Source organism: Lissotriton vulgaris, chromosome 2_1 (assembly GCF_964263255.1).
Source record: "Lissotriton vulgaris chromosome 2_1, aLisVul1.2, whole genome shotgun sequence".
Taxonomy (NCBI): domain Eukaryota; kingdom Metazoa; phylum Chordata; class Amphibia; order Caudata; family Salamandridae; genus Lissotriton; species Lissotriton vulgaris.
In genome coordinates this window covers 865,679,120-865,697,009 of record NC_141687.1, presented here as the reverse complement: position 1 = coordinate 865,697,009, position 17,890 = coordinate 865,679,120, and the positions used below count along the sequence as shown (strand labels likewise).

At 45.4% G+C, this 17,890-nt stretch overlaps 1 protein-coding gene across 1 annotated transcript in view; it reads right to left on the bottom strand.

The window, feature by feature from the left end:
* Positions 1–17,890, bottom strand: part of LOC147731314 (melanoregulin-like) — a 189,731-nt gene that overhangs the window by 114,953 nt on the left and 56,888 nt on the right. Inside the window, exon 2 of the mRNA XM_086954181.1 lies at positions 9,861–9,960. Coding sequence (XP_086810307.1) covers positions 9,861–9,960 — 100 coding nt within the window. The remainder of the gene's footprint in view (positions 1–9,860; positions 9,961–17,890) is intronic.

Sequence of the window (17,890 nt, the reverse complement as noted above, 5' to 3'; positions counted from 1 at the left end):
TCCCAATTCGGATTCCAAAGCAACCACAGCACAGAGACTGCCCTACTCGCCGCCACAGACAACATCCGCACCCTCCTGGACCAAGGCCACTCTGCATCCCTCATCCTACTTGACCTATCAGTGGCCTTCGACACAGTCACCCACCGCACACTAGTCGCTAGACTAGACAGCACAGGCATACAAGGAACAGCCCTGAACTGGATCAGATCATTCCTCACCGGAAGAAGACAAAGGATCAGACTCCCACTCTTCCTCTCAAACCTCAAGAAAATCACCTGTGCAGTTCCACAGGGTTAATCACGGAGCCCCACCCTCTTCAACATCTACATGGACCCCCTCCCTCGCAGCCATCATCCAACAACACAGCCCCAACATCGTATCCTACGCCGTCGACACCCAGCTCATCCTCTCCCTCACCAAAGACCCCATCACTGCCAAACTCAACTTCCAGAAAGGAATGCAAGATGTCGCAGTCTGGATAACAAACAGCAGCCTGAAGCTCAACGCCAAGAAAACAGAAGTCCTCCTCCTCTGTACCACCCCTTCTGCATGGGACAGCACCTAGAGGCCGACCGCCCTCAGAAGCCCACCTAACCCCTCAGACCACGCCAAGAACCTCGGCATCATACTCGACTCATCACTCACCATGAACAGACAGGTCAACGCAGTCACCTCCAGCTGCTTCAATACCCTCCACAAGACCTTCAATTGGATCCCCCCGGAGTCAAGAAAGACAGTCACCCAAGCACTTATCACCAGCAGATTGGGCTATGGAAGCACACTCTACTCCGGCATCAATAAGTCCCTACTCCGCAAACTCCAGACAATACAGAACACCGCCGCCAGACTCGTCCTCAGCATCCCCAGACACAGACACATCAGCCAACACCTACGAAGTCTCCACTTGCTCCCCGTGGAGAAAAGAATCACTTTCAAAATCCTCACTCGCGCCTACAAATGCCTACACAACATCGAACCCAAATACCTCAACGACAGAATCAACTTCCATGTACCCAAAAGAAACCTCAGATCTTCCAACCTCGCACTGGCCGAAACCCCATGCATCCACAGAGCCAGAGCAGGTGAAAGATCCTTTTTTCACATTGCAGCCAAGCCCTGGAACAAGTTATTGGCAGACATCAGATGCTCCCCTCTCCCTGAACAGCTTCAGGAATACCCTCAAGACCTGGCTCTTCGGCTAAACAGATCTGCAGACACCCCCTTTCCCCCCTCTCGGCGCCTTGAGACCCTCAATGGTGAGTAGCGCGCTTACAATTCCCTGATCTATTGATTGTGGACACAACTGACATGCAAAATGAAGGCGGTTTTTCTCAAAGGAATGTAAACTCTGGGCTTTTGTTGATCTTTGGGGCATTTGTAGGCACACCTGGAGAGTGTGGGTGTGATTAAGGTCCGTCATAGTGCCTCTTAGACATAGAACGACGCTCTACAGAATGTGCTAGCGCACTATATCCCTATGATTGTACTTAGGAGCATGGATACTACTTTTGAGGTATAAGACTGTTCTTGCAATATCAATACAAGTACTGTCAACAGAATAGCACTTCGCAACATATGAAAAATTATTCTGGGCCGGGGACCTAACATTTTGGCAACATGACAGTAAAACTCCACACAGGCGTACTGCTTTCTTGAGCTCACAAGCCTACAAAAAAACAGAATACTTTTACCAGAAGTATCATGGGAAATAACAAATACAATTGCAATGTCATGAAACTGCAATATTGGAACTTCACCCTATCTATCACCCCAGCAGAATTATTTAGCACAGCACTAGTTGCAAACCGACATCAATGAATTCTAGATCACATGCAAGTAGTAGTTAAATGTACACTGAAAAGTATTCAATTTGGGGGAACTAAATAACCTTCTGTTAAGATGTGGTTTGAAAAATTACATTTATTAGCCAAGCCTAAAACAGAGCGCTAAAGGCCACTGATGCCCAACTGCCGATCCTTAAATTCAATTCTCAAGACTACAAATTACACTCCCCAAAGACAACACTTAACCACATGAAGGATCCCGAAAACAAAGGAATTGTATGGCGATAGAATATTTGATGAACAAACATGAATCAAGACCTACTCGCAGGAGTTTACATTGAACAAAGTATTGATCAAGAACAAAGGAAAGTTAAACCATTAAAAAGAAAACACTACTCCTGTCAAAATGATTGTTCAAGAGTGTCAGAAAATACCAACTGCTTTTTGCTTTTATTGCCTAGTACTTTAAGTACACCTTCTGCTTGATTTGCAATTTGGTCAAAGTGAGAAAAAAAAAGAACTGCAAAATAAGTGAAGATATTCTAAAATCAGCAAACACAAGGAGATGATAGACGGAGTGCTGAAACTTTTCAAACACTCACCCCCAGTCATAGATCTGGGTTGAATCCATCATCATTCTTTAGCTCTCTTTGCCACCCCAGTTCAGACACAGCTATATGCATATTAGTCTTGACCCTGTGCTTCATAGGAACAGTCCAGCCCGAACTGCCAAGCCATGTCTTCCCTGGACCGGAAACAAGCATCATAGGACCGGTTTCGGGCTAACAGCCCTCATCAGCTAGGCCAGCTTGAATCCAGTGGCAAAGTGAGCAAGGGACCCACGTCTGGGCATACCCTACAAACTTAAGGCAAACAAAGCCAACACAAAGTTGGGATACTGCAGATAGGGTGGTAGGTTCGGGCTTGACTGTTCTCATTGGGCTCAGGGTCAAGACTGATTTGCATATGGCTGGGTCCAAACTGGAATGCCATGGTGAGCAAAACAAAACGATGGATTTAGGGCTAGATCTCTGCACTGGAGTGAATGTATTACAATGTTCTACATTCTGTCCATCAATTGTTCTTTTTGCATTTGTCGCCCAGAGTGGGAAGGGTATGCCCAGACGTGGGTCCCATGCTCTCCATGCCACTGCAGTCCAGCTATCCTGGCTTTTGAGGGCTGAAAGCCCGAAACCAGTCCTAGGATGCTTGTTTCCAGTTCAGTTAGAACCTGGCCTGGCAGTTTGGGCTGGACTGTTCCCATTGGGCGCTAGGTCAAGACTGATTTGCATATGGCTGGGTCCAAACTGGAATGGCATGGGGAGCAAAAAAACGATGGATTTAGGTCCTAATCGCTGTATTGGGGTGAATGAATGACATTGTTCTGCATTCTGTTCATCAATTGTTCCTTTTGCGATATTCTAAATCAGACATATCAGATATATTTTACCTACTGGTGGAAATGCATTGTAGTGAATCGAAGATTTTGAGGGTTACCAAAAGGAGAACTATAAAGTGTGATAACAGACTTTAGTTACATTAGAATTCATTTGTTGATAGAACACACCACAGTTCCTGAAACTAGTATGGTTCTAAGTGATTTTACCCTGTGAAAAACCTTCTGCTGGGATATCATGAATCATGTTTGAGAGAAAACTATTTTCACATGCTTGTCTCATAGAGTGTTGGAAGGTGCTCCAGAAGCTAAAATGAGAGAATATTTTCTGTAAATTCACACTATCTTTCTCAGTCATGTGAGAATGAAGTCTGACATTCTCAGTAAAACATGTACATCCAACAAGGGCAGAGACTGTCATTTGATTCCTTTGTGTTCTACTGCAGCTTCCCAGAGTGTTCTAAAGAACAACTAGAGCGCTAACAGCCTTACTCATGACAAAAGTATGGCACACCTGAAGCCATCTTGATTGGAATAAACTGGTAACACTTAAAACATTTAATTTAAGAAAGGGGCAAAATGATGGGGTTCCTTTTGTCATAGAAATTATGGTTACTGCTGCAGAAAGAAAACTTAGGGCATGTTTTAGGTGAGATCTCAAATCCTCTTCTATTTCATTAGAACATTCTGACATGCAGACTGAAACAATCACTTTCAATACCAGCAGTAGACTTCCAGTTAACTCCCTGGTGACCAGTAGCTTTACTACTGTGATCTAATGAACAACTAGAGTGCTAACATTCTGAATTTATGGCAAAAGTGTGTCACATATGAATGCCTTCTTGATGGAATCAAAGTAAAAAACTGAAAGCATTTCCTACTGAAGAGACTGCAGTAAATGAGGAAATTAGGAAACTTCATAACAAATAAGTCTCCCAAGATGGCCACCAGAGAAAGAATAGCCCAAATGTAGCACAAATATCACCCAGATGTAGACCACATATAGTCCAATGACAGAGGTGTGCAAAACACTTTTTATTTTTAGTTTTTTTGCAGTTTTATATAGTGCAGACTGGTCAGGTATTGGAGCGTTACATCTTACTTGGACCCCTTATTGCGTGTTTTGCACGAAGTACATGAGATTGATCTTGCGAAACATTAAACTTTACAATTCTGTTAACCTGTAGTTGCTCTGAACCGGGCTTTGTAACACCCGTTTTTTACTTACTGGTTTTAATTAAATCTCATAGTATTGTATTAGGAAAGAGGATTTACTTTTTTTATTTACACTTTTATGATCTATGTTTCTAAATCAGATCGAATAAAGTTTAATGAATTCTATGGCAGGACGGAGGCGAGGATTATGCAGATCTTTTGTCACTTTATTTGCATAGCAGTTCAAAGAAAACGTAACACAACAATCATTAAACAAAAGACTACACAACCCATGAACCATTAGGGGGGTAGTCTCCAAGGCAACTATAGTCCAATCATATCACAGTCTATCATATATAATATTGTGACGTCCCTTCCGCTTCCTCTTTCTTCACTCCTCGTCAGTTAAGTGCATTCCTTACATTTTCGGCTTAATCTGACGTTTTTGCATTTTGTATAGCGGTTTCTTCTGCAAGTTATTAGCATTATTGCCATGGTATGGTTACATATTCCCTCCCCCTTGCAGTTTCGGCCGCTGTCTGCAGTATGCTGTGCGCTCTGCACGCTGTGAGATCCTGTCAGGCGCATCTGGTCCGAGTGAGGCAGCTCTGTCGAGCGCTTCCGCTGGTCTTTACGTGCGTTTGATAAACCCTCGCCTAATTTTGACACCGCTATTCGGTGATTGCCCCACACGGCAACGTTAGTGACCAGCGCCGCCTGGTGGTGGTAACTGGTATTGCGCCTCAGTCTATTCTTATAACAGCTTCAGGGAATGCCCAGCTGTTGGAGCACCGGCGAGGGGGCTGCCTTAAGGATTTTACGTTACTATATAACAATAACGGGCATGACTATAATCAGTAAGGCTGAGTCCTCTAAACCAAAACAACAACCATAATGCCAATACTGATAGAAGTTTTGAACAATTAAATTAATGGTGCAAAGACGCTCAAACTCTGCAACCATAAGCTCTTTAATAGCCTTTATTTCAATATCAAAAGATGAATTCTTTGTTTGCATATATCATAAGGGAAACATACTGGTACATACAATACATCAAAAACATATAAAAGATTTCTTCATAACATTACTGACTTCAATTTACTAACACATCACTTCCAATCAAACTCTCGCATTCACTCCGTCTTCATTCAATCACCATACTCACCACACACCACAATAGTCCTTTGGACCAATATAACTTTTTCCACCACCTGTGGAATGACCCTACCACCAGCCAAGGAATTGCTTCTACAGAGAGGACTACACTTCGAATGCCAATACATTGGCAGGGAACTTGCGGGATCGCGGTTACCCTAAGAAATTTGTCAAATCAGCAATGAAACGTGCTTGGTGTACACCTAGGGAAACACTGCTTGAAAGATGAGAAAAATCATCATTGGAATGCCAAGTATGTGTGACCACTTTTAGCCCAAATGTAAACAACATTAAAGAATTAAGATTAAGAATTTGGATCAACACTTGTTGGTGGTGATTGAATGAAGATGGAGTGGATGCGAGAGTTTGCTTGGAAGTGATGTGTTAGTAAATTGAAGTCAGTAATGTTATGAAGAAATCTTTTATATGTTTTTGATGTATTGTATGTACCAGTATGTTTCAATGGCAATAGAGGCACACAGGGTGAACTCTTTAGTATTGCTGGGGAAGGAAGAGGAGTGGTTTCTTTTTACATTCCATAAGCAGTACAGACCACAATAAAACAGCACACAGCAGCTTGAGGTACGTTAGGTCCCTAACGTGAGGGGAGGCGAGTGCAGTACTGGAGGAAAGATGTTACTCCAGCAATTTTCGGAAACTAAGCAGCAAGAAAAAAAGTGTGCACCTGTAATTACAACCCTTGCGTGCTCCCAGTGAAGGATGCTCTCATGCTTCTGGAAGCAGAGGGAAGAGCCAGGCGGACCAATGACGTAATTTAGAGCAGAGCAGTGCTTTAAATGGGCCGGGAATCACAGGTACGGAGTACAGGAACTTTTAAGGTTGAGCCTGGAAAGCACATGCACTGCTCTGCGAGGAATGCCATATTTCATTGGCTCGTGTCATTGTCCTTTGTAAATGCTGGCTTCTGATTCATTAATGGGCTTGTTAGTCACTCCTTCGTACCGCTTTCTCTTCATTTGTAACCTCCCATGAGGACTGGCCCTTTTACTTCAGTTGTTGCACAGTAGTCTTATTTAGTCTGCAAGCACTATTTTCTTTAATGAGTTTCTCCTAATGCAGAAACGATGCTTTGATGCTTTCCTGCAACATTCAGCACACAATGTGCACTTTTACTTTCCAAGCAGCCAGGGACAATGGCGGCCACTTCTTTGAAGTGAAATAGGTCTCGCATTTACAAGAGTATGAGCTAATGGCATTGTAAGGAACAATGCCTTTAATTTATATGTTAATTATAAAAACCGATAAAAGGCATGTTCATGTACAATGTCAATAGCTTAAACTCTCGCTAATGAGAGACCAATTGTACTGCAAATGTTTGTTAGTTTTGTCCCCTTGAGTACCGGAACTTCTAGAACAAATGAGAGTACCGGTACTCATGGTGATCCAGCAGTGGCGCAGGCACAGGTGGGCCCAACCAGGCGCGCAGCACCCATTGGGCTCACGGGGGTTTGCCCCTCCCCCCCCCCTCCCTGTGTGTCAGCCCAGGTGGAGACAGCTTCGCGGGCCGGCGAGTATCAAATTGCAGCCGCACCCGAGTACTTAACAGGTCTTTAAAAGACCATTTAATTGTAAATGAGGCTATTGTTGTGTGTTCACCCCTTCTTACAGCCACTTACAGTCCGTGGTTGGAAGAATAAGCCCCCCCCCCCCTAAATGTGGCTCTAGTTGCCCGCCTGGGCACAACGTATATTCAAATCATTCCCCAACCAGAGGATGAACCACGCAGAGAGCAGTATGCAGGACACTATCGTTATGCATCACCCGCACCATAATTCTTGTTGCACAGCCCCAGCGTGCCTATACATCCAATTGGCAAATTAGCTGCAGCAAGGTGGAATGTGTAGGGCTGTAGGCTGTTGCAGGCACAATCTCGGTCTGTCCGAGTCTATATGCCTGTCTGAGCCTACCTCTGCTGCTCGGTCAGACTGTCCTTGTGCCTCCCGGCCTCGCCTGAGAGCACTTAATCCAATTCACGTCCGCTCGCTCGAGAGGACTATCCCACAGCTCCAAGACACTTAGTCGAACGCCGGGAGGAAGCAGAAAGAGTAAGAATGCCACCTTTTTCCGGTAAACTGCAGGAGACTAGTTCTGCCTTGGCCATAGGCGCAGCAGCTGCGTTTCTTTGCAAAGTGACACTTTCTAAACAACAATGAAAGCTACAAACGGTTTTGGTCTTGAGCATGCAGTGTGTCTACGCATTGTACCGAAAGAGCAACATGGGGGTAGCCAGCTATATGTGCCTTGTGCAATGAAAAGTTTGCACTACTTTGAACATGGTCAGTGAATATCCCTCACACACCACACTAGTCTAACCCAAGTTACCAGCAGAGCTGGCCTTGGTTAAGATAGCACCCATGGCAGGAAAGATTACCCCCTTGCTGATGGTAGTGAATTAAACGAGGCAGCAGGGGGTCCCTTTTCTGTTCACTGGTCAGTCCCTGGCTAAGCAGGGAGTGACTGTCCAGTGAACACACACATCTCTGATGTCCCCCAGCTCACCTAAATAACTCATAGCTTAGTTACCTCAGGCTAGTGGTGGCATTCTTGTGTCTGCAATGCTGAGTGAAGGGAGGGAAAGGAATGGTGTCAATGGGGTGTTAAATACATTGGCCACGGTTTAAAGAAGGATTAAACTCGCTTTAAACTTGCAAATCAGAGAAAAACTAAACGAGCAGTCGGGGACTAGGACAAGGCAGGAGCAAGGTGACAAGGTGCTGAAATAACCCTTATGCACCCAGCTCAATGTGCCTCTCAGAATATTGTCTCCCTGGGTCTGGTCCCAGCTCACCCATGCTAAAGGCCAGCCCTGGTTACTAGAGCGGTAACATTGCAGGGGCAGCAAAAGAGCTGTGGCCTAATGTCCAGAGCTGCCAACTTTCGAACTGTAGACCAGGGTTTGATTCACGAGGTTGACGCAATATCCTGTTATTGTGGACAGATTAATTGTTTTTAAAACTCTGCCCCAAAGAAATTGACAAGGACACATGTAGCAGTAAGTATTTATTAGGAAGTCGCCATTTAATTCAGGAATTTGGTGACTCTCAAATTCCAACATCGGACTGCCAAATCGTTTTCTTAAGGTTTCATTTAGAGCTGGGAGCCCCATCAAGCCCAGATGTTGATTTTGTGTGTGCCTGGACATAGGGTGTCAGTCATATTTATTGCCTGGTAGAACTGCGGAGATGATTTATTTGTCCACGTCTCAACCAACATTCTTACAATGCATGCAGATTTGGAGCATATGAAGCCTGAAAGGTTAATAACACAGTCCTGCCGTAACCACACTCCTTGCCATAAGTCCATTTGGTGAGTACCTGCACATGTTTTTCCCCATTTAAAGCACTGGAGCAGACAGTGAACTATGAAGACTGAAGGGCCGGAGTGTCTGCATCTGCAGTGATGCATAGTTCCAGGAAGACAAAATACGTTATAAACATGTGTATAGTGCTGTTATCATTAGTATAGCACCAAGGCACTTACATAACCAATGTGCCCTTTAAGTCCACTGCTAGGATTCCCTTCCAGTGATTGAATATGGTTGTTTAGCTGTGTAAGGTTAGAAGAGAAATGTTACCCGTCTAGTTTACAAATGGATGGTTAAAGTGGAAGTAAACTGCGTCGGATCCTGCTAAAGAGATTTGTAACGTGTTACAAATCGCTTCAATTATAGAAGAACATGGACAGAAAATTCCTGTTGTGCATCTACATGTCAGATTCCTCGCTTAGCAACAGCTGTATTATAAAAGTCACTGTAACCCAATACAAACATGGAATAACCACAGGTTGGTAAGCAGAACCTCCATGTAACAACGGCAGTGAGCGACAGAAGCAATCACGGCAGACACAAACAAGCACCCACAACAGTAGAAGAAATAAACCCACTCGAGCGGATGACTGACACATAGGCAACCACCGACATCAACGACAGACAACCACCAGGACGAGATGCAGAAAGCTTCTGCAACAATGACAAACAATCACCTTCATCAGTGGCAGACAAACAATCACCCAGTGCAGAAAGACCACCACACACATCAGTGACCGGCAATAACCACCCAGGGAGGAGCGAGGCCTGTGAGTGAAATATGAAACCCAAGTAAAGAAGGAATTGGGGGCTTTGTGAGCACAAGTGGAGTGTGTAAAGGAGTGATCATGCGGCAGGGTATGGCGTGCCAGACGGAAGGTGGGAGTGCCTAGGGGGGGATGCAAGTAAGCTTGTCGGATATGTAGGCTCCTGAGTTTGTGGTACAGATCAGAAAGAGGATTACACACATTTCGTGTTTCATAAAGTTCTACCACCATCACGGGAGCCTAGGTCCTGCAGCCCCACTCACAAGTGAACCCCTTACCTGACCAGAGGCGCCTTCTCGTGCACAGTGTCGGTGAAGCAGCAGCAGCCACCCTTCCAGCAGCCGAATGCGCAGAACAGCTCCTTCAGCCCCATGGATCCTGCGGAGACCCGGAGAGCAGGTCAGTGAGAGCAGCAGCCAAGTGGCCACACAGAAGGACCAGAGACCCCCCAGAAACAGCGACGCACCCAGTCAGTGGCTGGAGACTCCCATAGCAACAGAGGCTGGCTACCGCAGTATTCTAGCAGTGCCTCCCCAGGTGCTGAGAGAGACCCCGTCCAGAGTAGCCCCAAAAATACTCGTGGGGGGTTACTTCCCAATTCAATCAGCAATGAGCAGAGACCCCCACAGAGAAAAAGCCCAAAAGGCTCGAGCCACAATGACAGACTTCCAGACTGCAGAATCTCAAAGACTCCCGGGCTGCAGTAACCAGCAAAAAAAAAAAAAAACAATCCCGGTGAAGCCAGAGAGGCAGCGAGGTTTGTGGCAACATTCACCGCGTAACCAAGAACCATGGACCCGTTCAATCAGTGAGGGGGCGCTAGTACAAGGATGACCGTCTCGGGAGCTTGAGGGAGCCCGGCGGCCGCCGAGTGACAGCAGAGTCACTGACAGCTCCTGCCGTGTCCACCGACACTACCTGCAATCCTGGTGTGGGGTTTAACTAGGACTCGCACTGCGCACGCGCACTAAGCGTACTAGGAACTGAGCGCCCGGTCTGCCTGACGGAGGTCTGCGATCAAAGTCGAAGCAGAAGCGCCACAAAATGCATCCTGAAACGAAACCTTACATTCATAGATAGGGAGTGAAAATGCCAACAAACAAGTACAAGCCCGATGAGGTAGAGCAGCTCGGAGGGCAGCAGCACTGCCTGACCCAGCGAATCACGAGGGAGGCGGCAACAGCTGCACGGCATTTCAAGGGACTTTTCGAATTAAAATGTCTCCATACACATTTTACAGTGCTGAGAAGTTACCCCGTGTCATGTGTGACACAATCAACCAGTTCTCGCATTTTCAGCCACAGTACTGTGCGTGTCTGGCTTACAGTTTCGCTGTTCGTCTTAACATCAGTGGCTTGTTACACCCAGGATGCATCGTTACGGAGGCTAAAAACAATTTGTCAATGTCGCTCAAGAACCCCCAGCCCTGAATGCACCCATGCAGATTGGGGATCCTGGGGCAGTGCCTGCATCAGGAGATAGTCTGAGACAGCTCCCACCACCACGCATAAATTACAAAACGCATGTCACAATGAGGTGTTAATGGAACCAAAGTATAAACATGCATGAATTGAGACTCAAAGGGAAGGCAGCCCTTTTTGATCAGTAAAGGTATTCATTCCATAGATAGGCTACACACACCATCCCACTGAGGGGCATTGGATTCTGCGATAGGCTGGAAATAGGGACGTATTTCAAACGAGAGAATTGACGTAGTTCTCGCTGCGCTGCAGCTGCAGACAGAAATAGATCTGCTCTCTCGGGTGGTGGGGGGCTCCTGGCACAGGTGTCAATGGGCAAGAGATTCCCGCCCACCTGCGCTGCCGGCTGAGTCACAACTTCATTCAGAGAGACAGACATAGCGAGAGATGGAGACACACCACAGCTGGCCTCAGGGTAGCAACAGCCCCTAGTGATTCCCAGAATAAAACAGCAATTAAAGCCCTCTCTCCCCTCAGCTTACGGAGGGAAGCGCGCACCGAGGCGCTCAGTGTTTACTGCCGCCCACGCCAGCTCTACTCCGAGCGAGACATCTATATGATAGGGAAAGGGCCGGCTCTAACTACAAACGTCCATACTGTATCACGAGTGACAATGGCTTGCGATTTCCTCCTCCTCCAATGTAATACATCTACACAATGTCAAACATGTAGTGTAGGGAACAGCATTTTAGTGTTTACACATACACACATAGGAAGAAGGTGGGATGCTTGGTGGAGGGGAGAGAGCTTGTTTTTGGAGGATATGGTCAATGCCTCTGCACCAGACACTGGTTAAATGTGACATTATGACATCTGCTGCTGAAACCCTTTCAGGGCACCACAAATTAAAAACACAAACCCTTTCAGGGCACCACAAATTAAAAACACAGAATATATCCTATTTATTTACTGAAAAATAAATAAAGGTTAAAGTAACGTTACAGTGAAGTTAATAAGTCTTTGACAACAGTAACGTTTTGAAAATTAAAATGCCTCAGAAATTCACCAGTTCTAGTTTGCAGACCCCCTGCCATGCACCGATTATGACCTCACACATTACATCATTCATGACGTTCTATGACATCACTAATAACATCTCAAATGACAAACGATGATATCATCCGAGGAGCGATCTAGTTTGTTTTATTGTTTACATCATGGTGATTAGCTACCATATTATGTTTTGCGCAGCCTTTGTCCTGTTAATCGGTGCAAGTGTTTTTATCAAAACGCATGTGCTCCTAAAGCATCATAGGTGTGTAGAGGTATTGAACACGTTATAAACCATTGCATTTAAGAGTAACTCTGTGTTGGAAGTGACAGCTGACGACTTGTGTTCAGCATGTTCCACACAAGTTTATGAACTACATACTAATCTTTGTAAGCAGTCCTGAGACATTAGAATCGCCACAAAATGACAGTTTCAACATATCCTAGAAGACTGCGTGCACCGTGGTAGCTTCTTTTGCCCCAGAAGATGGGACTTTTTGTGAAGTTTTTAACCAAGGATGAAGGCTACAGGTAGTATAACCTTTAGCACCTACCTTCCGCGGTTACTTTTTTTTTTAGAGAATAGTCTGTTTTGAAAAGTGTGGCATAGAGTGCACATTTCTGTTAGTAGATACTTTTTAATGCTCTGTGGTGTATTTCTCATGAGAGTTTCACTGTCTGCAAACAATGTGGTACAGAGTAAACTCTCTCCATAGACTAAACACACTTTGTATTTTTTTAATTTGCTACTCGTATCAACTTCATTTCTCACGGTCTGTTTAGTGATTTAAAAAAAAAAAAAACACACACACACACACTGTCCATTATTAAAAGAGCTGGGGGGGCCACACAGCCCCCTGCCAAGCATCTGTTGGCCCTGCACACCATTCCCCAGGGCATCATTTTTTCAAATAGGAGGAGGGCAGAGCGTACCCCCCTTCGGGGCAGTTTTCAACCTTAAGGACACCCCCCCCCCGAGATCCAATCTTTTAATTAAGGGTAGAGAGGCTGCACGTCACTATTCTACGGAGTCCACCAGGGACCAGAGAGATCCCGCTACCTCTAGCATACACGACAACGCTGACCTAGCTATAACTGTCCAGTGGTGACTGTATATAGGTTTACTGAAAAAAACCAAAGGTTAAAAATATAGTTCAGTGAGATGTTCAATAACAATGTAACATTCTAAACTTTAAAAAAAAAAAATCACTGACATTCACCAGTTTTAGTTATCCCAAGTAACTAACTCATCCGCTAAGGCAAGTATAACTTGCATCCCCGCCATAAAGTTCTCATCAAGAATTTCATTACAAACTTTGCAGCGATATTATCAATAATGTCATAGAAGAGCTCATGAGGGCTGTAATGTAGCAGTGCATGGCGAGGGTAAGAGTTATTGTTAACTTAGGGCAACCCACAATTTCCGTTGAACATCCTGGCAAAACAGGTGTCCCTAAATGTAGTGGCTACCACTAGTTTATGATGGGCATCCTTGACAATACATAGGCATGTGATGTAGATTCTGACCATGTGGCGCAATAGTATGCAGAAGTAATTGGCGAAAAGGACTGGTTGGAATTAATACAAGTGAACAGCTGGTACTTGGGTGTCCAAAAGATAAGTTAAACATTCAAGCTTTTTTCCAGGAGACAGGCTATAATTACCCAAAATGAAAAACTGGCATTTGGGAAAAATGTGCACGTTTCCAGGAAATGTCAAGGTGATGTCTCAGGGACAACATTATTACATTTACATCACATATTAAAAGATGGGGCTTAAAGGATAATTCTTGCTCAGGTTTGCGGAGATAATTTCCTTGGTGCCGGAGAGCACTTATACCCATGGCTATTAAATCTCGATTCTTGTGGAGGCATGACATCTATATTCATAAAACGTAAAAAAAACATTTTCCTGAGCGCTACTCTATAGCTCCAAAGTACGAAAGACTGATGTAACCTTCTGTATTCATTTACTGCCTCAATTTGTAACCCCCCAAAGATATGATTCAGTAATGCGGTCTACTGACTAATATCAGGATGGGTTGGAAAACGCAAGGAAGGGAAAGTTAGAGAGGATGATTATATAAAACTTTAAAAACTACAGGAGGCCATGTTCAATTTCATACTAAGATTATTTAAACTACCCATACACCCTATTGCTTTCTGGGCTACATGAGGGCAACTGGACAAATTATTCCTTTGGTGCAGCTTTAACAATTCTTTTGGTGGTCAAAATGTAAGCTACACTAAACTTGGGACACAGTCAGACAGATTTATAGTTTACATTCGGTTTTTCTTAAACCATTTTTTCCACACCAAAAGATGAATTTCGATTTATTAAACATGTCAAAATGACAGTCAGCCACATACATTAGAGTGAATATCAAGAGTCAAAAGAAAAGTTAAGAGGGGAGCAGTTTCGTGGAATCTTAGGTCCTCTTTGTCATTACGGAACTCTACGAATTATTTCTCAAATGCGGAAAAAGATGGTCTGCAGTTTTGGTTGTGGTCTCTCATCGGAAATTTGAGTCATGAAAACCCTACCTGCAGTACTAGAAAAGGATTTACTTCATCAGCCTATAGAAAGAGAAGAGAGGGAAGGGTCCTTTACAGAAAGCCTTACGTTTGCTATTTCGGCTTCAAAGAAAACAAGCCTGGATAACTCAGGAACCACCAACCAACTCTCTGGTGAGTTGGTGATGCCTGCTCTCCAGTAGGTGGGGGCACAGATGCCAGAGAAAAAATATTGAGTAGTAAGAAGGCTTGTGCTACAGACAAATCGGAGCGCGCAATATTTCAGAGTATAATGTAAAGCTATGTGCCACTGACATTTTAACACATTTGCAGAGCTAGTGTCCATGACAAGCTAAACAAGAAGCTGTTCTCACTTTCAAGGCCCTTTGTGGACAGCAGATTGTTTGAAAGTGGGGAGAGAGGACTCCCTCACACAATCCCCAGGTTATTTGGACACCCTGCTTTTCTTTGAGTAAGTAATACTTTATTGTACAGTTAATAAAAACCATTACAAAAACCATCAGCAGTAAAAAATTGAAGTATTAAAAATATTTGTAGCAGCATAGATGATGGAGTTATTCGATTTAAGCTATATTACAAAGTGCAGTTTAAAACAAGCATTAGAAATGCAATAGGTCTCGCAGCATTAGAGTTAGTGCATTTAGAATTGTTTATGGGTTTTTTTGTAAATCTTTAGCATGAGGTTGAGGGTGAGTGAGGGTGAGGGGTTGAGGGTGAGTGAGGGTGAGGCTGAGGGGTTGAGGGTGAGGGTGAGTGAGGGTGAGTGAGGGTGAGTGAGGGTGGGTGAGGGTGGGTGAGGGTGGGTGAGGGTGAGTGAGGGTGGGTGAGGGTGAGTGAGGGTGGGTGAGGTTGAGGGTGAGTGAGGGTGAGTGAGGGTGAGTGAGGGTGAGTGAGGGTGAGTGAGGGTGAGTGAGGGTGGGTGAGGGATTGAGGGTGAGTGATTGAGGGTGAGTGAGGGTGAGGGATTGAGGGTGAGTGAGGGGTTGAGGGTGAGTGAGGGTGAGGGGTTGAGGGTGAGTGAGGGTGAGGGGTTGAGGGTGAGTGAGTGAGGTTGAGTGAGGGTGAGGGGTTGAGGGTGAGTGAGTGAGGGTGAGTGAGGGTGAGTGAGTGAGGGTGAGTGAGGGTGAGGGGTTGAGGGTGAGTGAGGGTGAGTGAGGGTGAGGGTGAGTGAGGGTGAGGGTGAGTGAGGGTGAGGGTGGGTGAGGGTGAGGGTGGGTGAGGGTGAGTGAGGGTGAGTGAGGTTGAGGGTGAGTGAGGTTGAGGGTGGTTGAGTGAGGGTGAGTGAGGGGTTGAGGGTGAGGGGTTGAGGGGTTGAGGGTGAGTGAGTGAGGGGTTGAGGGTGAGTGAGGGTTTGAGGGTGAGGGGTTGAGGGTGAGTGAGGGTGAGGGTGAGGGGTTGAGGGGGAGGGGTCGAGGGGGAGGGGTCGAGGGGGAGGGGTTGAAGGTGAGTGAGTGAGGGTGAGGGGTTGAGGGTGGGTGAGTGAGGGTGAGGGGTTGAGGGTGAGTGGGTGAGGGGTTGAGGGTGAGTGAGGGTGAGGGGTTGAGGGTGAGGGGTTGAGGGTGAGGGGTTGAGGGTGAGTGAGGTTGAGGGTGGTTGAGTGAGGATGAGTGAGGGTGAGTGAGGGTGAGTGAGGGGGTGAGGGGTTGAGGGTGAGTGAGGGGTTGAGGGTGAGTGAGGTGGTCAACATCATATGTACCACAAAAAAATGCTACCTATACGTGTCCACCATAGGCTTTCATAAAAATAAAAATGAAAAAACACATTCACTATTGTGGCCATTTTACTAGTGGTCTCCTTTAGTTGTGCCATACATTGTATTACTTGTGAAAAAGACAAAAAGGAATTAACCATGCACTCAAATCCTAGTTAGCTACAATGTTAAAATGTCAACACTTAAAAAAGCAGTAAGGAAATAAATCCCCAATAAAGTAAGCATAAAAGAATACATTAAATGAAAAGTTAACTTCACCCCTGCATGGCCATTGCAGAGAAAGTATTATTTTGGTGGCTAAGAACAATGTGCACAGGTCTTGTGCAGTCACTCAAAACGAAGGGAGCCAATGGGTAAAGTAGGCTGACCCATGGCTTTTTGCGATATGCCGTGCGGTGGTGGATGGAAGCAAAACGTGAATGACAATTTAACGGGCCAATAGATAAAGCGTGCTGACAAACACTCTCCTTGTATGCAACTCATGTATGGATTTCGTGGAAAAACAATAAGGTGAAACCGCTTAAAGCGTCTCAAAGGCCAGACCTAATAATAACATGGGAACTGGAAGCAGCACAGAAAGGACGGACGTAAACACGAACTTGTTGGTTATACTTGGGTTCCAAAACATTTTCCATCTTTTAAGGCGCGATCTTTTGAAGGTTCCACAAATATTATTTCACGAAAGTTTGTTCTCAAACATGTTATTGCTTTAAACCCAAGTTCCCCACCACACTTTTGCAGATAGTTTGTCGTGGTGCTTTACCGGAAACAGAACATCGAATGTAGAGTTCAATTAAATCCACTACAAGGTGATATATTTTATTAGCAAGGAGTCTCTACTAGCAACAGAAACAGTCGGTACGAAGAGGATTAAACCATTTTTACAAAGACCTGCACCCTGATGGAGACGAGCAGTACACTGCTACAGATTTAAAGATACTGTCGCGGTTTTCCTCTCCTGTAATTCGGTTTTACAATAAAACAGCAACACGATTTATCAATTTATTTGAACCCTTATCTGCAGTGCTGCAAGCAACAGTCAGTCTACATTCCTCTTTCGGGCTGGTCCGTTCTTGTTGGCACAGAGCAGGTTGCCTCCTCCTTATCTGTGCTTATGTTGTGCGCCTTCATTTTCCCCGCGGGAACCTAACAGAGAGTAAATCTCCCTGCCACTACCGAGCGAGACGGAGCGGCAATCACGGGCAGAAGAGGTGGGGGAGGGGATCGGAGCACATGGGGAGGGAAAGATGGGAATTTAACCGCACTGGAGGTCGGGCAGAAAATCTGAAAACATCCATCAACACCCGGTACAGAAAGGGAACCCACGGTGGCATTATAAACAAGACGGACGGACGGAAGAGAGGGGAGGGGGGAGGAGAAATGCGACACGGAGGGAAGGGGAGGGGGCGGAGCGGGTTAAATTATACAAACAACAAGCTGGAGGGAAGAGAGGGGAGGGGGGAGGAGAAATGCGACACGGCGGGAAGGGGAGGGGGCGGAGCGGGTAAACAGAGACGGACAACTCTGAGCAGCACAATCAATGCACAGCAAGAATGAGAATGGTAGCACGCATGTTGCGTAGTGCTTCAGTA